The following is a 23986-nucleotide window of genomic DNA, read 5'->3' on the forward strand; positions in this document are numbered from 1 at the left end:
TTAGTTATTAAAGATAAACTCTTTCTTGCATTTCTAACTACAGGTTGTACATTCTCATGCTATGTAATGAATTCAGTAATGTATCTTAAAATCTTGGGAGAATTCCACTGTAGCAATTGAGCAGCAATGCAGAAGTTGAAGTGAAAGGTTAAACCATCTTGCATGTTGTTGCGTTCTGGAAAAAAGAAAAAAACAATGGAAGTTCGAATACATTTTGATAAGCTTAATACAGTTATTTCAATAGAAATTCTGTCCAAATTGGACTTACTGGCTGAATGAAATTTTCTTGCCTGGAGTTCAACAAGTTAAATAGAGGGAAGCAACAAAATCTCTTGTGTGATATATCTCCGACAAATTTTAAATGTCAGTGCCTTGTTCATCTACACTTTTAGTTGATTCTCTTGGCTTATCATTCTGTTGTTGAGGTTATTGACATGTAGATCTGTTTTATTTTTGTGTTAGCCTGAAGCAGTGTCTTTTGAAGAAGATGCTTTTTGGAATGTTACCCTGAACTTTTGGATATAAAATTCTTATTTAAAATTTCTCAGAAAGACTGGCCTGACTTGTGGAGAGGCACAAGGCAGCCCTTTGTGCCCTCGCAGTGATGTCTGCTTCTGCTGGGTGCTGGAGACAAATTCACTGCGAGCAGTTCTCTGCATGCAGGCGCAGTGCGGGTACAGGAACTGGTGCTGCTGCCCGACATCCTTGCCTGGATAAATATCTGATGCTGTTGATAGTGCACCCACAGCAGCATGTAATTTCTGGGAGCTTTTGTCTTTCCTGAGGGTACTCCTTAAGAGACCGCCAAGACTTCTGCCTGAGTTCCTGGAAATGACAAGGCAAGCCCTCTGCATTTGATTCATCATTTAGCTTTGTGTCTTAACAACTCTAATTTACCGTACAGAAGGTCTTGGTATGGAAATGAGTACATAATAAAATTGAGAAAGTATTAAAGAGAAGAATAAAAAGTAGACTGAATCTTGAAGCCCACTTAGATCTCATTCTAAGGTGCAGGTAATTCCGTGCTATTGCAGGTACTGATTTATGTTCTGCAGTGCAGTTGCAAAGTTTTTTACTGTGTGCTTTAAGTATGCCATTTGAAATCTGACTGTGTTCATAAATATATCTCCAAATTTCCCAAATGTATGATGCATCTCTTGAAATATTTGCAACATTTTGGGAATTGTTTTACCTAAATATTTTTCTTGTATGTAAATAATTTCTGTATTGGCAGATAGGCCATGGCAGGTTCTGTAAGACTGTATCCTCTCCTTCCTACTGCCTTTACAGGGTTTCTCTTCTTTCCATTAGCAATTCTAGAGCATCTCACCCATCATTTTCTTCTCATAGCCATCCCTGTGTCTCCACCTCTTCCTCCCTGCTCATGTGTTGCCTGCATCCATGTTGATGCCTGCCTTCCTGGGCTAGACAGTGTTGTGCAACTCATGGGGTGACAGTTAGCCATATGTGTAGAAGAAATTGATAAGTGATCAGATAACAGCCAGGAAGGAGCTTTTTGTTTCTGGTACCCAAATGCTTCATTAGCATGTGTACACTTGTTGGCTGTCTGGCTCTATCAAGTAACATGCAAGCCTATTATAATAGTGAGAAATGTATCTTCTGGGATTCTGGCCAGCCAGTAGGGAAATGTTAGACTTGGAGGTCAGCCATCTAGTAGGGAGTTAGGCTTATTTGCCCTAAATCCATCTGTGGCTTCCCTGGTACCGAGTGCCCGGGAGTTACATATTTCCTTGGCCTTGAGGACAGCAGATGATGTTGTGCTGATCCTGCTCAGCTCCTGTGTCTTCATTTCACTTCTAGCTGGGAGCTCTTCTTTTCAGCAAGGTCTGTAGTCAAGCAGGAAAACTCAAAAGAATTGAAATAAACTTAGTGATTTGGAAACATACAGTATCTTCAGAATTTTAAATGTATGTAGTCAAATTAACAGAGGCAGAGGAAACCACCACCTGTTGTGTAGCTGCAACCTGTGTAAATGCTTTGCAACGTTCTGTTGTAAAACTTCTAATTTGCTGCAAGTTTAACTGGATTTATTTTCTGATGTACAGGATGTTTTAAATTTTCTTTTTCTTCCTAACTTGATAGTCAGGGTCATTATCCTGGAGCTGAAATTCCTGGTTAGATACTTCTTGTCTTGGTTACCTTTAAATATTTACAGGTCAGCTGAAGAAAGAGGAAGCAGAGAATGAGGCTCTGAAAAGTCAGTGAGATGATCCATATTGATGAAAATCTTGTGTAGAGTCATTGCTTAGGTATGTATGGACATAGGAGGAATGGCAGGGAAGAAGAAACTTCATATTTAGAGTCACCTCATTTTAAGGAGCCATGTAGGTGAGTGGCTTCCTTGCCAATCCATCACAAGCTGATAGGTCTTTATTTAGAGATCACACATTCAGTGCAGTCAGAAGGAACTGGTCCAGGAACATGACCATTTACTTGTTAGGAGACAGCAATTTTCATGGTTTGTGCACCCTCAGTCTCCTCACTGGCAGGACAGCGTGATATGAAGCAATGTCCTTCACTTTGTGCAGAGTGAAACAGTGCAACACTATTCCCACTCTAAATCCAAAACAGGGCACCATACCAACTGCTAGGAAGAAAGTTAACTCTGTCCCAGCTGACAGTAGGAAACCCATTAAGGTCGTTTAGGAAATAACAGGCTTCATCTTTTATACCACATTTTTAAAGAAAAATATATTGTTTAATTTAAATTTGAATTCAATATTTGTAACTCCTAGATTTTTTTTTTTTGCATGTGTGTAACTGGTGTCATTTTTAGAAGGATTTACTCTATTTTCACAAGTTAAAAAGATTATATTGCTTTTTATAAAAAGCAAAATCTCAGCTTATTCTCAAATTTCTCAATTGTGACCCAGCACTTCATTGATAACATGACCCTCAGTTTCAGCTGGGAAACGATGTTTCAGAATGAGTGACACCTGAAAAATATAGAATTAAGTAAAAACAATGAGAATTGTGAACTTTAGATCTTTATATTCTTAAAAACTTAAATCAATTGTATTTCTTTCAAGTGATGTATGAATATACAAGTCATTGGTTTTTTGTTTTGTAGGATAGCTATTGCATAGATGTCATCTAAAGCTTTGATGGTGTAGATACTCATAGCTGATACTTAATGATGTTTCAGAGATGATATTTAAAGATATTTTGTAGCAGTTTCTGTGGCTTAAAAAAGATTGTTTTGATAATTAGATGTATTGAATTGAATGAAAGTCCATTTGTCTGGCGCACAAAATAACCATGATCACTTATTTTGTAATTCTTTCCTGCACTCTCCTTCTGTCTCCCGATCCCTAGAGGCATATTTTATTTTCATCCTGTGTCGCTGTCCTTTCACTGAATTCAAGCAGAATTCTGTCCTTCCATGCAGTGGTAACGTACTTCATCGATGGTGAAGTAGAATAAAGGAGTGACTTCTAGAGGTTTTGCTGCACTAAGCAGATGCTGTATTTGTGACAACATGCAATCACTGGCAAAGTATATGTGTTATTTTGTTACTAATCATCACAGTGCTTTTCTATTTAGGCATAAGACTTGGGCGAGGAGTTATAAAAATGAGTGGCTCTTGTTTTCTGCTGTGGGAAGTTCATTTAACTTTCAATAAAGTCTTCAGATGCCCCTTTTTCGAGAAGCTCTGTCTATAATGTGAACAGAGTGCCGAAATTACGCTGACTTTGCGCTTTTCACCCTTTTTACTGCTTTTCTACCCTGATGTGAGCTAGATCTTCTGCAATATAACACTTTACATGCTTTTTCTGGGTTTCTTTAGTTGCACGTAGGGCCAAATGGGACAGTGGCCCTAAGACATGAATTACTGGCTAATAATTGTGAGACGCAACCCTGCCACTTTTGGAGGAATGGGTCAAATGACTATCTTGCCCTTCGTAAGTAATTTAAGAGATGTAGATGTGTTTACTGGCAAGTGAGGATTGTGTGCTTTTAAGTGCCTTCTGGGGGCAGATGAGCGTTTAATTATAGGGATTGAAAAATGTAATTGATTTTCTAAGAGTGATACTTAGCATTGTTTGGGATGGTTTTTTATGCCTTTCCTTCTAGTTTCTTCTGTAGTGTGATTTTTCTGGTACTCCCAAAAATTATAACGTTCTGTTCATACTGATTCTTTACTTATAATTTTAGAATGCCGAGAATGAATTTGAAGATACTCGGAAGCATTTTTTCTTAAGTTCATAATCATGTTATTTTGCTAAGCTCTAATGTATACACACCTAAAAGATTGAAGAAAGCGAGGGGAAAAGAATGCAGGCACAGACTAATAGCCTATTCCCTTCTCCTGATGAGTACTTCATTAAATTATTTATTCCTACTGTATGACTGAGGAGGAAGGAACATGGAAGATTTTGCAAATGGGTGTCATTCCACAGGGCTTATGAAGTACAGCGGATCTGGTGGTCTGGTCTGAAATGGCTGCTTTCTTTTAGTCTGAAAAAAAAGGCGGTGAGTTACACTAAAAACAAATATCAAAAACCAAACAAAAAATGAAACCATGTTCTCTGTATTGTTTGTTTGTTTTTTAATAAATGTATTTAATGAATGTCTTACAGTTCGGCTCTAATTATATTGTGGTTGTGCAATATAATGGCTGCTTTCTGCCAGTTTTCAGCAAATGCATAGAAACTGTTCGTTTAAAACTGTTACGTCGCTCCGGGTTGTTGCACAGTCATCTGCTGTGAGCTACTGCCGGCCTCGTCAGATTTTTACTTTATTTTTCCATTGAAGGCTGTGATGAATGCTTTGACCTGACTAGTCTTACTTTTCTTTTGGTGGTTCACATTGCCAAATTATGGCTTTCATCAGTTTATTTAAAATCTTTTATGAATAAATGATACTCAGAATGATGCTAAGTGCCCAAGTGTGCACCTTTAGAAGGGCTGTGAACCTCTGGGTTCAAGACAGGGAAAATTGGTAATTCCAAGCAAATAAATTTTGTGATTTCTGACTAAGTATGATTGACGGACACTTTTTCTATGGCTTTTCTCTTCCAGTAAATGGCACACTCTCATAATGCAGTGTAAAGTAGGTGAATTTTTTTATATGCTTCTAATGCAATGACTGCAAATATTTTTTTTCTTTTCAGAAATTATCAAGTTTCAGGTCAGTAAAACAATCAGCTTTTTCTCCTCGGCTTGCAGTCATTTACTTACAAGGTGAAGCACGTTTGGGAAAATATGGATATTTTCATAAGAATATGAAGTGAAAAAAAAATATATTTTTTATTTTTTCAGTGACTAGAAGAGTGAATTGCACAGAAACACTGCATTTATCATTGCCTGCAGCTTTTGATGAAATAGCTCGTAGAAATAATCCTCTTATCATTACCCATCAAGAATCTTTTTGTTGATTGGTGAAAGTTTTGCTTCCTGTTTCTGACAGAAGGAACATCTTTTAACTTAGACTTTGAGCCATATAAATTGGTTGCAAAATAGAATTCCCTGGTTTGCTGATAGTTATTAATGAAGCATTAACTTCTATAAGTATTTCAGTATTTATCAACCTCTCGGTGCAGTATATGTCTTTCATTACTGCCTCTAGTTCGTACATCAGTTGGCAGTTGATATCAGTCATTGCATCCTTGGCTTTGAAACCCTTGATTTAAATGTGGAGAACAAAATATTTTTAGTGACAGGCAAATAATTGTAAAATTAAATTACTAAATTACTTCCTCAGATTAGCATTTCCTTTTTCATCCAGCAGAATCTGTTGTTTCATTTTAGAGAATACTGCTGTATCTGTTTGTTTATTCATCCTTTCCCCTGCAGGCTCTGGGGTACCCTAACTTTGGGGTTTGGTTTTAAAATAAGCTTGTTTTGTGTTGGCCATAATTGCTGCTTATATAGGGGCTGGAAGAGAGGAATAGTTTTTCCAAAGGAAGTAAATAAGAAGAAACATGAGACATGTTTCCAGCTTCAAAGCCTTCAGTTGTATAGGATTTGTATGGTTTTCTGTAGTGGCGGAAGGTTTACTGCTATATGCCTGCCAGGTGGATGCATTTTCATATAAACTTCAATGTCAATCTGTCCAACACTAAAAAGTCAGGTTAAATAGAAAGTCAAGTGGGAAAGGAGGTTGAGAAAGGACAAATCCTTCGGAAACTTCAAGCTCCAGAATCTTGGTCTCTCTTCTGTGGGTTCCCATCATGGTATTAAGTGGTCTAGCTTGTTTTTTCATTCCTTCTCATGCTGTCCCATTCACTGGTATGTATACAGTGAACTTTGCCAATGTGTTTGACAGCTTAAAGATCTCCTGCAGCATCGCAGCACTGCATTTTAGGTTGTTTAATTGCATTAATTGCAATAATTGGCATTGAACCCTCATCTCAATTTTACATGCTTAATCTGCTTCAGAAGGTTTTTAATGGATGTCATAAGTAAATATTTTTTTCTGATTCTAACAAAAGTTCAGTAATATACTGGAAGTGCTAAATTCTTTTAAAATGAGAACGTCTTTCCATACATCTCTGCTATGATGTCTGTTGATGCAATTATCCTTTTCTGGGGCATTTGCATAAAGATGCATAAGCATTGGTTAGAATGGGTTTGTAAATTTTGCCTCTGTATCATTTCAATCCAAGCCATGTTTTACTAATCACCTCCAGCTGTATTGATTTTCAGAACAGCAGCTGAGGCTCTAGAAAATTAGACAGGCACAAAAAGTAGACTCAGATTACACTAATGAGCCCATTAAGGGAGGGACAGGGAGCCTGTCTGGCCAGAACGAAGAACTGAAATGTCTGGTTGCACTGCTTGCTGTATTTCCTTTGCAGCCTATAGCCAGTTTTTACTACTTATACCGGGGGGGGAGGAGGGGGGGAGCGTGGTGGGGGAAAGGGGGATTTGGTGAGAGGGAGGGAGGAAGGCAAAGAAGTAATACTTCCTCTCACACACCTCTTTTTCTCTTTAAAAAAAAAAAAGGAAAAAAAGGCTTATTCTTTCCTTCTCTTTAAGGCAGAAAACCTGAAGTGGTTTGTGTTGCTGGCTTTAAAGCTTCTAATGTGGCAAGGTGTGCAGACCTCAAACAGGTTCCACAAAGCACACTTTCTTTCTGTAATCTTTTATATACATCAGTTCATTTCTGCTATCTCTGACCCTTTTGCAGAACATCTCATTTTAGTACATGGAAAATCAAAGTGCAACAAAATTGATTTTAATATAGTCTTTAAAACACCTAGTAAAAATTCCATCACTGGTATTGTGGTGTGACAAGTAACAGCAAATGAACTTCATGATTGCTTTACAGTCTCAGTAATTTTGACTAAATGGAAAATTGTGTCTTGTAATATAGGTAGAAAAATTTGCTTTGGTCCTGTGGTTTAAAGGAAAGAACTACGTTTTGAGATTTCTGGTGGATTAAAAACCAGTATCTGTAGTCTATGTAAATTTAAGGAATAGGATTAAATTGTTCCTGTCTATTTAAAATGGAGTAAACAGTAGACATGGGGTTAGCAACATGTTATCAACTTGTATCTTGTTAGATTTTGTTACATTTTCTCTGCCTTCTGAATTTTTCAAGAGGATTTTCCTAATTAAAAAAAAAAAGAAGTCTTCCATTTTTTAAATCTTGACTTGGTGTGGCTTAAAGAGTACGTTCTCTTTTAGTTCCTAATTCTTCATTCTTGCTGTTTAGGGGAGGAACTTTCAGCTGCAGTTTACGTAAGAGCTACAGCTGTTTAATATCATTTATTGCTGCTGTTTTGCATGAGTGTCTCACATTAGTAATGGACCAACACTTGAACTGAAACATGGGGAGGAGTTAGAGAAAAGAGCGGCAAAAGGTACGGAACGTGTTCCAGAATGCCATCTGGTTAAACACAACTCGGGGAGCTGGTGGGGCACATAGTGCTGAATGCAAGTAAGGAGTTAGAAAGGTCGGGTTGTGATGGATTGATGATTTAATGAGGCACCTCGGGACCTCCTGAAAAAATATGGAGAGTGAGGAGGTGCAGTCTGAAACAGACCCCATGAGCTTACAGGTTTCTGAGTGTAAGTCGTGTAAGGAGTTTAACCTCATTCTGAGCTGGAGTATAGACTATCTCGCTTCCAAAGGGGCCTCTCAGCCTAGTTTTTTTCTGACTTCTCTAAAGGTATTTTGCATAACTGATTATAAATACAGTACCAAGGATTTATCAGAAGCAGGCATATCTTTTTGTGTAGCTGCAGCTGAAATTGTCTTCTACTTCAAACAACTCATTTTCATGCAGTTGGTAATAACTCAGAGAAATACTTTCTGCATTGTTGAAACCCTCATGGGTGGTGTTGATGCAGTCATTCCATGGGATTTCAACACATTGATTTTAATCTTGTAGAAGTAAGACATTCAAGATCATTTTATTTTTAATTTGGTTTAAATCAGGAAAGTTATTGGAATGGTGATACAGATAATTTGAGCCACATAATGGTCTAAAGTCTAATATACAGGAAGTGCTACGCTTTTATGCACTGAAATGAGTCACTCAGAGGTGTCTGCACTGTTTGAGCATTGTGTACAAGGTTTGAGTGATTTCTGTGGGGATTCTGTTAGCTTGGCACTTGGATTTCTGTTGCTTTGTTTGCAAGATCTAAGCTGATGAAAAATCCCACACACGTGGATGCACACACTTTCTCTGCTGTGCACAGTGCTTATATACTCTGAAATATGTGCGTGTAATTTATTACCATCTGAACAAAAATTGTGTAGTTGTTCTCATCTGTTGCTGAGGCCGTCTTTATTAGAAAGTATACGAACTTTGGCAGGATATGTTTTAATGGATCAGCAATGGGTCCGCTCTGGAAATTCCAGCTCCTAGCTATAAAAAGCTGAAGGAAACTTTACCTTCCGTTTTACCTCGCAGCTCTAAATGCTTTAACTTACAGCAAAAACAGTCTGTTGGATCTGGGGCTTCCCCCAGGCAGTGAATAGAAGGCTCAGCCTTCTAGAATTTTCCCAAATAACTCCTTTAATGAAATAAATAATTTGTGTGGCATTTTGCTTCTGTTCAATGTTTGCCTCTTTTTGTGCAATGTGTTTTTATCAGATGATTGATAAGAACAGCCAGCAGCAAGTTTAGATTGTCTTCCAGGGTCACAGGCAGAGTTCTGTGGATGTTTGTACCAGGATGATAGATTTTAGCAATGTGAGGAGCACGTGTCTTTTATAAACAAATGCAAGAAAAGCCATCTTGTTTAATTAACGCTGTGGACCCCAATAACTTTGCATTGATCAATGGAAAAAGGTTTGGTAATAAAAAGACAAAGCCATTAGCTTTCTTTTTATAACAAGGAAACAGCAGTTGATCAACAAAATAGGCTTTGTTTATCATAGTAGTCTTGCCATACAATAGTTAACCCAATATATAATAAATATTAACTCAAAATGCCCTTTTGTTTTGAGAGTCATTGCAGATAGTTGAGATCAGTTCACTTGCTTTCATTCTTTGCATCATGTTTTTGCTGTGGCCTGACTTCTTCTAAATCTACCTTTTGCTGAGTTCTTTCTCAGGGCAGACTCTTTTAGAAGTTCAAGTCATTCAGCATATGTTTGTTTAGAAAGACAGTTAACTGCTTGCTTTGTATTGCTGAAGGAAAAGAAAATGTGAGTAATTTTGAGAAAGGCCTATTTTAGGGGACATCATGTCCTTTGGTGGAAAGCCATACATGATCATAAGATTTGATGTTTCATGTATCATTGCTTTTTGCTGCAAGACCAGAAAATTCATACCCGTATAAATGTATAGGCATTTCTGTATGCTAGAAGAATTGCGTGTTCCTTTCTCAAAGCTTTTTAAAATAATACAGTTGTAATTGTTTATTGATTGAATCAAAGCTCTTAATGAAGTGGAGATCTCAGAACTTTCCTGGTTTTACTAGCAATTTACTGAAAGGCTAACGAATGCCAAAACATTTCTAATGTTCAGCTTCTTTCCAGACAGTTTTGGGGAGAGCCTCTGACTTAGCACCTTTATTCACAGCCCTGAGTTTTGGGAGATTTCATTTCAACTTTGTCGTGTAAAGTAGTCCTAGACATCGGACTAGTTGAGTAGCTGTTTTTTCTTAGGTTTTATTTTCACAAAATAAAAGTGACCAAACTTTTCTGACAACACTGCAGTTTGCACAGAGATTTAAAGTATATTTTGGATTTTGTACTTTGCATGAATGTACTAAATGTGGCATGGCTGCAGTTATACCAGTCTTCTAGCAGGTGAATATAAACAGTAAGCTAAATGGTATGAATCTTGTTTCAGTGTCCACCTTGTTTTGCAGAAATGTTTGTATTTTATACATGCAAAAAAAATATTTATTGAACACATCCTTCTCCAGCCTCCTAACATATGATGTTAAAAAATCCTATCCTTGTTTTATGTGCAACTGTAATGCAGAGCAAATTCACTTCTTGTAAATGTTGTCATTTTTCCATTAATTCAGAAAAAATTATTGTACTTATACTTTTGACTATGTAACTTCTAAGTATTACTTACATATACATGTTTGCTCATAGTAACAAAGAGTACTTAGGAGACTGTAACCATTTTAAACATAGCTGAGGTGGTCGTTTTTTGGTTTTGGTTGTTTTTGTTGTTGTTTTTTTTTAATCTCTTTCAAGTATTTCTGGAAATTGTGAGCAGCTTTTGATAAAACTGATTTAATATTAGTCATGTAACATGATGTGGTATATCATAATGCTTATTCCGCTGTGCTAGAAAGCAGAGCGGCTGAGCACCTTCCAATAAGTGGTCCATTATGCAAGGAGTACCTGCATAATCAGGTTTTGCTATTATGTTAAAAGCTTCAGTTCTCATATATGCTAAATCAAATAAGAATTCCTGCTTTAAGAACTTGTACTGTATTATGAGTGTTTAGTTGTATGTAAAGTAGCATTAGACAGATACTAAATGAGTGTGTGAAATTGAAAGAAACATTTTCCAACGTTCAGTAGTTTCTGGATTTCTTTGTACACATATGTGAGCACACACATAAGCTCTCATTCTTTGAACCTGAGTCCTACTAAGGACTACACAGACTTTTTGATATCTCTTTTGAAAAGAAAAATAGTAAAGCTCATGTTTTACTTACTGCTTTGTCTCTCTCATGAAATGATTCTAGGCAATCTTCTAACTCTTCATGCAGGATGTTTCACTGACATCACTTGCTTTGCAACTTTTATATATCGATGGATTGCATAACTCATGAGTACCAGACCAATGGGAGACAGAACAGCATGATACAGAGTTCTGTGAGCACAAGAACAGGTGATGTCATCATGACTGTGACCTGTAAGGATTTCATAAATGTCTGGGTTTCTTATAGGCAGAACATTTGAAAGCAGTTTGCCTATTGTGGTAATTATTCACATTTCGTTTTAGGCTATGTGCTTTTCTTTTTCTGCTGGCATTAATTTGGTGAAGGTGAAATAGGATGCAGATTGCTTCTGAAAATTTAATCTACAAGTACTGTACTTCCTAATTTTCTGAATGCATTGTTTATTGACTTCTTGGAATCACTCTCAGCAAATCTGATGCAAGAGAAATCTAAGTGTGCAAAGCAACTTGCAGTACTGTCACAGCTGTTTATCTTTTGCTTGTTTGCTCACCATGTATCTTTTGAGCACTTGTTCTGTAAGTTAGACCAGAGTAAGTAGTTGTGAAAACCTTCCTTTCTGTTGGAGGTGTTCCTGTTTTAAACATGTTTTTATTTTTTCGTTTAAATTTGAATGCCTAAAAAAACACCACATTTCTTTTTAAACATCCTGCTAAATCAGCCTTTTTCATCTGAAACTTTCCTTTACAAGAATAAAAGTTATTTTTCATTTTTCTAAGTAACGTCTGTTGGTGCAAAGACTTGTAGGATTTAAATGATTTCTGGATTAAATACGTTTTGGTTACAGTCGGGGGAATCTGGCAATTGTATTCTGAAGAGACCTTATAGCTCTTTAGAATCTGAGTAGTGTGTTCAGTTTTGTAACTGAAAACAATTATTGCGTAAGAAATGCTCAGTGTGAAGAACATAAATGAATCCTGCATAGTGGTTGCTTCTCCTTTCTACTCTCTTTCAGCTGACGAACACAGGAAACTAACCACTGAGCAAGCACCATGATTATTTGAAAATAAATATAGAAAGGTATTGCTTCATAGCTCCATCTCCAAGCAGCTACTATGAAATTATACAGTATCCATGGAGATACTGAATTTATATATTTATCTTTAAAGCATCAAATCAAGGAGTTAGACGCTTATTCATTTACATCCACAGATTGAACTTGTATTTAAAACTTTGATGGTTGTCTTTATTGAGAAATAGAAAATTGATTAAAAATGATAAAGGTAAAGTTCGTAATGTAAATGTCTTGATGTCTTCATTCTCATAAAAGAAGTCTTTTGGGGCAAAGGTCACTCAGCACCCTTTATGTGGTTTTCAATGCAAAGCACTGATAAAGTCCCATTATACCGCTTTATGGACTGCTGTAGTGATAATTCATAAACACAACAGCAAACTGGTCAACTGACTTTGCAAGATAGAACACCAGGATTTGCAAAAGCACATCTGTCTTACAAAGTAACACAGATGCAAAAGCTGTAAAAAGTCTGTATTTCGGAAATAAAATTACAGCAGTCATGCATGTGAGTGACAAGAACGTTGTAGTTGTTAGAATAAAAATGTGTGCATCTCATGTTTCTGACAGAGCAAGTCATGTTTTTCAGTGGTTTTCTTTATATTGCTAACAATAAACAATTTCGGTTTTGCATTTGCTGTGTGTTGGCTCTGTTGAAGATTTACTGTTTGATACATCAGTGATTGGAATTCTTGTCTGTGAGGACTCCATTTTCTAGATCTGTACTTGAACACTTTCAGAAATTAAGAAAAGAGGTCAATCAGCTTCCCTAAGTAGTTGCAGATTCTAAAAACATAGAGGGTAACATTCTTTACCATTTTAGCATTTTTCACTCTTGCGATATTAATATTTTTCAGATATTTTCTAATTGTTACTATAAACTTACACAGTGAATTGGGAATTCTTGAATTGAAAACAGATAGTTTGGAATAATTTTGGGAAAAATACAGGATGCGTAAGGGTGAGTTGCATGTCAGAAGTTGAATTGCTAGAACTTCCCAGAAGTTCAGTCTGTCTTCAGAAGGTGTTTGTTTACAGAGTCTTTGAGATTAATCTCATGAAAAAGCTGCAGGGAAAAAAAACAACTTGTAAATGAAGGGCATGGCAAATTGTTTTGTTTAATACGAGTTGTCCAAGTTACTCTTATTGCAGTGTCACAATAATCTGCTAGGAGAACAAAAGATGAAATGTGCAAAAGGTTTAATTTATTCAGGCTGAGAACTATTAATAATTCAAAAATGTTTCAGTTCTTGATGCTTAGGGTCATAAATGGATGAATAGTATATGTACTATTAGTGTCTGCACAGGAAATTCTTTGAGAAGGAAGGATACTAGATTTTTAATTGCTGATTAGAGCTGTTGCTTTCTAGATTAAACCATTTTCCTAATAAATTTCTGGGTTTGTATTATAGCCAGCTTCTTGTTTTGCTGACTGAGAACAATACTGAAGATTTAAAATAGATTTTAAAATAGTTTCCTTTCTTTAGCAACTGTGACAGTCTCAAGTCTGCATTATGGTGTACAAAAATATAGTAGTTAATAATGTAAGTTACAATTTACACAGGTGGTCAACCTGGAAAAAAACATTCTTTCATGTACACAGATGCACAAAACAAAGAGCGCAACAAAAAACATGTATGTCGGTTTGCTGATGACTCATCAAGTTTGATCGTTTGCCAAATTGAATTTCAGTGTACATCATCACCAGACTATCATGGTAGCAGCTTCTTATTTGTAATTAATTTTCTTTTTCACTAACCCTAACCCTTAATTTACTTATGAGATTTACGTGGTTATTGAGACTTAGTAATGTAGCCAGCCTTCTTTAGTATACTGTATTTGGTTTGTTTTAATTTAAGTAGCACTGTGATGCGTATCAGAGTAATGAGCAATAAGATTCAGAGAACATTGAAAATAGTACTGTGAAAATCCATTGTTGTTTTATGGAATATAGAGTAGTATGAGCAGATGTGTTGTTTTGAACTCTGGGGAAAAAAAATGAAGATGTTTATCCTTTGTCTGTGTGGGAAATGCATTTCCCTGATTCTGACATTTATATGCTGTATGGTTTGCATGCAAGTTTGAATGCTATCTTTATAGATGTTAAACATTTTTTAAATGCCTACTGAAAATATAAACAATCTATTCATGCTTCTCTTTTAGTCCAGTGAGTTTGGACTCAAAATTTCAAACTTCGGCATGTAAAATAATGTAGGACTAGGCTTAAATTTAACTTGATGAGGAATATATTGCAGGAGAAGAGTAATAAGTGTCGGTAGTGTCTCTAAAATAACATAAGAGTAACCATGATGCTTTTTTCTTATTTGTATTAAACCTGTGTTTCCAAAGATCATTATTTTTTTTTTTTCTCATTCAACCATATTCCTTTAGAATTATGTTGTTAGCATTCATATAGTGATGTCATTGGATAGTTCCTCAACCAGAGACATTTCTTCTAGTGCTGTGACTCTAGACAGACAGTAATATGCAGTTGTCTTTAATACTTCATTTGTATTATGCTTTTTCTATCCCATGTGCTGAGAGAACTTCCAGTCAGGTTTACATGCCCAATAGAGCCATGCTATATTAGAAGCATAGTCATTAATGGTAAGCTGAAAAAAACAATTTTTTTTTTTCCCACTGGTAGCTTTTTTTTCTTTTTCCTTTGTGGAGAGTGGAGGTTTGAGTAAGGAAAAGCTGGTTTTCTCTTTCTTCTTCTTTCCTTTTTTTGTTTTGTTTGTTTTTCCCCAGAACTCAGATTTGTTCTTTTTTTCATTTCATTTCATTTATTACCTCTTTGTGGGTAGAGTAGCCCTCAAGGTTGCAGAAAAAATAAGAGAACATTTAAATCATGAAATCAATCCATGATCAAGTCATGATGAGAAAATAGGGCCACTGAACTGTAACTCCAGATGTGTATAACATGGGTGAGGGTGTTTTTTCCAAGCCTGTGTTGTGATTAGACTGCTAGGACAAATTGCTAATAAAAAAGTTTGCTGTCATATGTTAAAAAATACCCTTCTTTATGTTAAAAAGGGATGTGCTTCAGTCTTTGACTTTGGTGTCACTAGAGAGATATGCTGGAGTTTATGTTAACCACGAGGATACTGGTTAAGCACTGCTGAATGAACCACTGGAATATCAGCATGCAAGCATAATAGAATCATAGAATGGCCTGGGTTGAAAAGGATCACAATAATCTTCTGGTTTCAACCTCCCTGCCATGGGCAGGGTTGCCAACCACTAGAGCAGGCTGCCCAGAGCCACATCCAGCCTTCCTTCCAGAAGAAAGAGTGGTTTTCAGTCTGACAACGTCAGTAACAAATCAGAAAAACTGCCATAAGGCTATATTGGTATTTGATAAAACAAGCAGTCTTGAACTTTTAGTTTTACATATTATAGGCTTGTAAAGAGTAAATTTAGCCTAAATACATAGACAAATATACGTTAGTGACATTTTTCCTGCACAAGTTCAGTAAAAACTAACTTCTGTGGTCATACTCAACCTTCTGAGCCTGCATTCATAACATTTAGTAGAAACATCTTTTTAAAGGATTGTTATAAGAATATATCCAAATAGCTGGCTGGATGTTACGGTAGATAACCTGTTTTACTCTACAAGTTTCTCCTTTTTCTGCTTAAATATTTTTTTCTTCCTGTTTGTTTTTTTCCTTTGCTTTTGAAGAGAATCATCATAACAAAGTTGCATAAATATTTCTTAACCTACCAAGGAAGCCCCTTCATTTTTCAGGCACGGTAGACTGGTATATATACAGTATTAACTACAGTTTTCATTTCTCAATGTAGAAAAAGTAAACGGTACATCATTGCAGTCCTCAGGATCTATTACAACACGTGTAGTATTGATATAATATAGAGGAAGTTCCATATAGGAAGTTTTATTTCAATAAATAACAGAGGTGTAAACTAAAAAAACAACAACAACAAAAAAAAAGGAACTAAATGTATCATATAACAATAGCATTACTTCTAGTTCTGTGAAAGAGATCTTGCCTTTTTCACTGGTGCATAGGAGGATATTCCCTGAGTATTTGAAGCCACAGACATCATCCAGCTTCTGAAGAAAAAATTCCATTTGAGATACAGCTAGTTTCAATCAAAAGATTGCAGGGCAGGTCTTCAGTAGCATAAGTGCTAGGGATTTGGGAAGGTTTCACTGGAGGATTTGGGAAGAGGTGAAGAGTGACCTCTTCACTGGAAGAGGTCAAACAGCAGTCAAAGACCTTTGAGTTTGAGAATGGTGAATCTTTTGCACCTCATCAGCAGAGGCGCATGCAGGAGCAGGTGGATGTCCTCCATAGGAACATTATGTGGAGAGCCTGCTGTTATGAGCTTACCCACCCCCTTACTCCCCCACTCCTTTTTTTCTCCACCTCATCAAAAGGGAGCAACTAGCTGATCACCTGGTAGTCAGCGAAGATCAACCCACTGCAATTTCTTAATTTTGTTGAAGTGTTGACAAAGACTACAGCAGTGATGAATGTCACCAAGGGGGACTTGATTCCATTTTGTTTCCGTTTAGAAAATCAGTTCATCCTGAAATAATTGCACTCATGGGTATTAATGTACTCACTGTAGAAAATAGGAAGCTAGAGAAAAGTAATCTATTGAAAATGTATTGTTTGTTGTAATATAATAAGTGTATTATTGTAGGTTTTTTGAAAATCTATTTAGCCGAAGAGAGAGCACTGTGACTTTCTATAGTCTGCTTTTTTTGTTTGTTTGTTTTTTTATCTAAAACCCTTCATCCCTTAGTACTTTCTTAATTAAGGAGCATAACACTACCAAAGTTAATGCTGAAAATAAAGAAGATGCAAGTTAGGAAATCCATGGAGGGAAGAACTAAACCTCAGTCCAGTTGCTTTCTGTTTGTGCATATGGCTTTAAATATAGTATAAATTTATGTTTATCTGTCTAATAAAGTAGCATAAACAGTAGTTTACCAAGTATGATGTAAACCACCAGATGGAGTAGTGTTTCCATGAGAAATTCAGGGTATAGCAAGGACGTGGTTTTGTTTTTTTTTTTTTTTTTTCATAATATATATTGCAAGTGCAATTACAGAGATACCAGCCAAGCTTTTTTTTATAAATCTGTGTGTTGGAACTGGTAACTGCTCTCTTCAGTGCTTGCATGTTAAAGAGCACGCTTCTTAAAAATTTTCATGATGAGGTGTGGTTTAGCTTTCATGTTGAGGCTAGTGAAAGAGAAAATGTTATTTTTCCTTTTTTAATGATATTTGTATTAACCTGAGATGACAGATAAATTCCATGCAAGTGTGATGATTTCTTCTCCTTTTGTCTTTTTTTTATATCCTAAACTTCATCTATTTGCCATGTTGTTCCTTTACAAAAGCTAAAGTAGCTAATTTTCTATTATCCTTGTACAGCACTTTAGGAATAGAAAAGAGGCAGGTGACAATGATGCCTGAAAACTTATATTTGGTGATTTTTGTTGCTGTTTCACTCTATTTTCTTTTGTTTGTTTTTCCCTCACATTCTTCTAGGATCTTCTTGCACAAGAGCCTAAAAGTATTTAAAGTTTACAGAATGAAAAGATGGCACAGGCAATGCTGGTACCACCAGGATCTGACTGCTTCTTCTATTTCACCAAAGAGTCTCTTGCAGCTATTGAAAAACGTATTGCTGATGAAAAGTCTAATCGTGATAAAGATGAGCGTAAAGATGATGGTGGTCATGAAGAAGTTCAGCCAACACCAAATAATGACTTGGAGGCGGGAAAGACACTGCCATTTATTTATGGTGATATTCCTCCAGAAATGGTATCTGAGCCCCTGGAGGACTTGGATCCATATTATATCAATAAAAAAGTAAGCATTTATTAATATTCTAATTAGAATACACCTATTGAACTATAAAATGGTAAATGCTGTTGTTTGGAGGTAGTTGGGAGTCCTAGGGAAGGCGCTGTTTGTAGGTTGGTTGGTTGTTTTTTGGAAATAACTTCAAATTTCATTGTCTGTTGATGATGTTTTGAGCTAGTGGATTATGAATACAATTAGATGTATTTAATCTCTTGAAATCTGATGCAATGCTGAAGCATTTGAAAACAACTTCTCTGTCTGGTTATTCTGTTCCTGGGATTTCAAAGCAGTATATTCCGTACTGAGATACAGCTGAGGAGACTAATTTATATTTTTGTAAAAAGCAACTCAGTTAATGCAATATTTATCTAGTACAGAAAACAGGAAGTTTCAGTGTTAAACCTGTTTATTAGCAGATATTTGCCTTTTGGGAGAATAATAATAAAATATAGGTCGACTTAAGTTTCCATTAGAGCGTAGTTTGATTGTTTTCTAGTCCAAATCAAAAATGGTTGAGTTAATGGTACTAGAAATAACTGTGCACAAAATAGGCAGTAAAGCCTTTAAAAGCCCAGGATATATAATCTCAGAAGCAGTTTTAAAGGTGCTGAAGTGATTAAACAGTTGCTGTTAAGTGTCAAAAAATGGTTAACTGTGTGCTGTGTTTTGCACTGATTGATTTGAAATGCAAGTAATATAGTTGAATGCATTTTTAATGTTTTAAAAGGATGATTTTTTTGTTGTATTTTTCACTTATTTATATTTCCTGGAAAATATTGAAATGCAGAATTTTGTGTCCCTAATTTCCTATTTTTCTCTCCCCTCTCCCTCTTTCTTTTTAAAGACATTTATAGTATTGAATAAAGGGAAGACAATCTTCAGGTTCAGTGCCACATCTGCCTTGTACCTTTTATCTCCTTTCAATGTTATTAGAAGAGTAGCTATTAAGATTTTAGTTCATTCATATCCTTTTCAATTGTTTTTTTTTTTAAATTGCTGATCTTTTGAAATATTTTATAATTCTTATTTTAGTATTTTAATGTGTTCCTGCCTTTAATTCTTTGTCTCAGAACGAACAAAGCTAGCTCATAGAAATGGTGATATAGCAATCATTAATATGAAACATCTTTGCATTACATATGATGTTGTTACTGATACTAAACTGATTTGTATCATCATGTATGTTGTCAATGTTCTGTAGCCTGGTCAGTTCCATGTGTTTTGTGTGATGCAAATTGTTGTATGTGCATGTTCCTTAACTACAGTCAACGTTGTTCAGCATGCTCATTATGCTCACAATTTTGACAAACTGTGTATTCATGACATGGAGAAAACTTCCAGAATGGACAAAGAATGTAGAGTAAGTTAAATAATCTAATTATTATTAAGCGGTGTTAAAATGAAGAGATAAATTAGGAGCTAAGCCATATGTTTTTACATACTATTACGTATGAAATTGGTTCTTGCCTGTAGTTTGATTCGAGCCGCAACTCAAACCACTGCAGACTTGTAAGGTATAGGGAGAGAAGTTGTGATATTGTTAACTTTTTCCCTAAAAACTTTGATTTAGTTCTTTTGTTCAAAATGTTTTTACTTAAATGTTTTTATGCACTCTCCATCTTCAGCTTTTTCATAAGCTTTTTTATTAAAAGTTAAAAAAGAATAAAATAAAAATTAAAAAAAAAAGTCATATTTCAACTGACGTTAATTCTTTTCAATAAGACACTTTGTATAGCACCTATGAAGCACCTTCAGGTTTAAAAAAAAACCTGAAAATTTGAACTTAAGCTCTGCAGGGGATTATTGTTTGGCATTCTAAAGTCTAACTGGCCTGTAACTGTAGAAAACACTGTTTCACTTACCTGTGCATTTTATTTCTGGGTATACCATATTGAAATTTACCTTTGAGCAAAGAAGTTTTCTTCATATTTGTGATGATGATGTTTCAAAATCTTACATGCTGCTTACTGCAAAAATATGTTTCAGAAAAATAAAATAAAAAATCCCATAATCATGTGGAACAGTGGTTGGAAAAGCCATATTTTATGTAATATCATAATTCCCATTACAGTTCATTTCATGGTCATTGCTGGTTTTCAGTGATTTTTGCCCATGATGTATCACTGAATTACAATTTTAATCTTTTATTTGGATGTGTTTTCATAGGTACACTTTCACTGGAATTTATACTTTTGAATTTCTGGTAAAAATCCTTGCAAGAGGTTTCTGTATAGATGATTTTACTTGCCTTCGTGACCCTTGGAACTGGCTTGATTTTGTTGTCATTTCCTTTGCGTAAGTTTGTTTACTTACTTGCAGTACAAATATCAGTTACAATTCTTTTTGAAACTCTTGTAGGTAGTTTGAGTTATGTTAGCTCATTTAAAACTCAATTGTAGTCAAAATGTATTTCAAATTTTCCCATTTTATTATTTTCCAGCACATAACAGAATTGGTGTACTATCTCACAATACAAAAGAGAGGTTACGACTGAACAATCTATTTTAAACTCTCAACAATAAAGTTGGGGAAATCAGTTTCATTTCAATTTACATTAAATGTAAATACTTAAGGGTTATGTTTCCTATGCTAGGGGTTATGTTTCCTAGGGAAACAGGAATTGAAACAGGAAACTGTAAGTCTTTCATTTAAAGTTGTCCCTTCCTGAAAAGTAATCTGGATTACAGGTTCAGGTAAGTAGTATACACTCTACCTTAATTCTGAATAACTGTAATTTAATCCTACAGGTATATAACAGAGTTTGTAAACCTAGGCAATGTTTCAGCTCTTCGAACTTTCAGAGTATTGAGAGCTTTGAAAACTATTTCTGTAATCCCAGGTAAGAAGTAACTGTGTAAAGTGTTAGGCTTTCTATATCACCTCTGTTTAATTCTGTGTGTGCTGTCATTGTGTTTGTGTGTGGAATCCCTCACTACAGATATGTGACAGAGTTTGTGGACCTGGGCAATGTCTCAGCATTGAGAACATTCAGAGTTCTCCGAGCTTTGAAAACAATATCAGTCATTCCAGGTGAGAGCTAGGTTAAACACTGAGGATGATTACAGTTCATGTTTTTAACATAATTAGGCTCTAGTGTTAACTTAAACTAAATTAAACTAATTTCCTTTTTCTAATTATAACGCTCAGCCTCAGAGTTTAACACATTCTTGCATGAGAAATTGAACTATATAGTGTGTGTTTGTTTCCATTTTGTGGTGTCAAATTTTCTCTCCCACATTAAGGATCAAAATTAATTACCTTCTCATTCTTCTCTTACTAATGTGAATGCTACCTTTTCTATAGGTATATAGCTATTGGGGATTGAAAATTTCAGTGTATTGAAAAGTATAAAATTGAATCCCTGATAAAGAAATAAGTTAATAGATTAGCATGTGAATTGCATGGTGTAGTTATTATCTTAAGATGCCTATCTTCTCCATACCATCTCCAGCTGAATAGAAACCATTAAAATTTCTGCTACTTTACAACTATGTTTTGTTTCTGTTTGCTGCTATAGAACAAATGTATTGTGAATTGGAAATAGACACTGGCAAACGTTTGGAGCAAGAGGTGTCAAGAAGAAATTAAGACTGGAATGATTTTCTTCATGTATAGTTAGCATGTATAGGAAGCATGAGTAAAAACACTACTTGTTTATTTGAAAAGCAGGCATTTTGGAGTACATACCATTCATTCCCATTCATAGTTTCCAATTGGTTTATCAGGAATTATAAGACTTATAGGTAGCTTTTTCCTTTGGGGAAAAAAAAAAATAAAAATTAAGACTATTTCTTTGCAGCTATGCATGGTTTCAATAGTTTGTTGGAGTAATCCACATTGCATTTTAGACTAGGTAAATATTTAATATTGTAATAAAAATCTACCTCTGTTTGCAGGCTTGAAGACTATTGTGGGAGCCTTAATTCAGTCTGTGAAGAAGCTCTCAGACGTAATGATTTTGACTGTTTTTTGCCTGAGTGTGTTTGCACTGATTGGACTGCAGCTGTTCATGGGCAACTTGAAAAATAAATGTTTGTTATGGCCATCAAGAAATTCAACCTCTTTTGAAAAATATTTAGCTCCATACTTCAATGATACAGTGTTTGACTGGGCAGCGTACATTGAGGATGAAAGTAAGAATTACTGTTGTAATATGTTGAAGTATTTGTGTATAAATACACACACCCAAACACATTAGATTACCGTGTTGTGCTAAAAGTAAAAATTGGTGGAACAGAATGACAGAGTATGTATTTAATATTTTCATACTGACATGATTGTTTATTCAGTTGATTGCGCTATGAAATGTTTATAGGGTTAGGTTGGAATTGCACAATCATACACAATCAGGTTAGAAGAGGCCTTCAGGCCTTCATAGTTAAGCTGCTGCTCAGCTGCAAGATCCAGTTAGAACTGGCTGCTCAGTGCTATATTGTGTCAAGTTTTGATTATCTCCAAGGACAGAGATACCATAACCTCTCTGGGGAGCCCACTGTTTTATGGCTCTAATCGAGTTGTTTTTTTTTTTTTGGTGTTTTTTTTTTTTTTTTAATATCAACTCAAAATCTCCTGTGATCAAACCTGTGCTAGTTGGCTCTTATCCTTCCACAGTACACTTCGTTAGTCTTCTATGTGATATTTGTAACATGAAGATTTCCCTCAGGCTGAACAAAACAAATTCTCTTACTCTCTCTTAAAAAACATAAGGTTATTTTTAGATTATAACTGAGACAAAAGAATGCTAGGCAAATATGTGAGATTTCTTAGTTAAGATAGACTTTATTATGGGGTAGAAGTAAGAATACCTTTGTTATCTGTGATATGAAAGAACTTCCTTGGCAAGCAAATTCTAAAAATTCATTATGTTGAGGATGGTATTCATCCGTAGGACCCATTGTAACTAAGGGGACAGACAAAAATATATTCACCCGCATAATTTTCAAATCAAGTAGGAATTTTTCCTTGTGGAAATTTATAACTTGTTTGCGGATCACTCCTAGTGTACAAGGGCAAACCATAGGTAGGTACACAAAAGTGAAAGATGATGTGGAAAAAAGCAATGGATATGGGAAATGGTGACACTAGAAGACCTTGAACAACAGTGTATAAATATAGTAACTATATAACTTAATTCATGAAAATTGCATTCCTGATGGTAATTATGTGGAAGCCATTTTGAAGCTTTCACTGCAGTTGGTTCTGTGAGTTTGTTTTGTTTTGTTTTTGGTGATGTTTTTTGGGTTGGCCTAAAAAATCAAAAATGCATCTTCTGACTGTTTTATTACTGTTATATTCAGCCTAGTACTTCCTTAGCTCAATTATAATAATTTAGCATTACTTTTCCTTTAGGTCATTTTTATCGTCTAGAAGGACAAAAGGATTATCTGCTTTGTGGCAATAGCTCAGATGCAGGGTAAGATATGTTAAAAACTACATACTACCCTTTAATTTAAACAGCAATATACATAATACCACTACAAACTTAAAAAGCTAATTTAATGACCTAATTAATTAATCAAAGATGTATGGTTGTGGTTCATAGTAACTAAGCACTCGAATGAGTAGAAATATTAAATGAGAAAAATATTTTGCTGTGAATTCATTTTTAAATTTTTAAAAGCACTGTTTATTTCTTCAATAGCTTTTAAACTGTAAGCAACAGATAGCAGAGACCCACTTCTCAGGTTAGATCTAATGAATCTTAATTAGAACATCAATGTACAATAATTAAAAAAAATATTAATGTGTTCTTTTATAAACATTGTTGGTTGGTTGTTTTTTTTCTTTTTCTTTTCCTAGTAAATGTCCAGAAGAGTTTATCTGTGTGAAAGCAGGTAGAAATCCCAACTATGGTTATACTAGCTTTGACACATTCAGTTGGGCTTTCTTGTCCCTGTTTCGACTTATGACACAGGACTATTGGGAAGATCTTTATCAGCTGGTGAGTAAATAGTAAAAATTATTTAGTGTCTGACTGTCCCCAAAACAAACATGGAAAGGACC

At 35.3% G+C, this 23986-nt stretch overlaps 1 protein-coding gene across 2 annotated transcripts in view; it reads left to right on the forward strand.

The window, feature by feature from the left end:
* The window catches only part of LOC100544870 (sodium channel protein type 2 subunit alpha-like), a 58496-nt gene that overhangs the window by 2764 nt on the left and 31746 nt on the right, over positions 1-23986 (forward strand). Inside the window, exons 2-9 of one of the 2 annotated variants that reach the window (XM_085227766.1) lie at positions 17666-17989; positions 18828-18946; positions 19254-19343; positions 20150-20278; positions 20731-20822; positions 21880-22116; positions 23333-23396; positions 23783-23924. In XM_085227766.1, the coding sequence (XP_085083892.1) occupies positions 17717-17989; positions 18828-18946; positions 19254-19343; positions 20150-20278; positions 20731-20822; positions 21880-22116; positions 23333-23396; positions 23783-23924 (1146 nt within the window). In that variant the 5' untranslated portion in view covers positions 17666-17716. Of the gene's footprint in view, positions 1-17665; positions 17990-18827; positions 18947-19233; positions 19344-20149; positions 20279-20730; positions 20823-20921; positions 21014-21879; positions 22117-23332; positions 23397-23782; positions 23925-23986 lie in introns of those variants that run through there. The other variant, XM_019617159.3, reaches the window with a different exon arrangement.

Source organism: Meleagris gallopavo, chromosome 7, assembly GCF_905368555.1.
Source record: "Meleagris gallopavo chromosome 7, MGAL_WU_HG_1.1, whole genome shotgun sequence".
NCBI classification, from domain to species: Eukaryota; Metazoa; Chordata; class Aves; order Galliformes; family Phasianidae; genus Meleagris; species Meleagris gallopavo.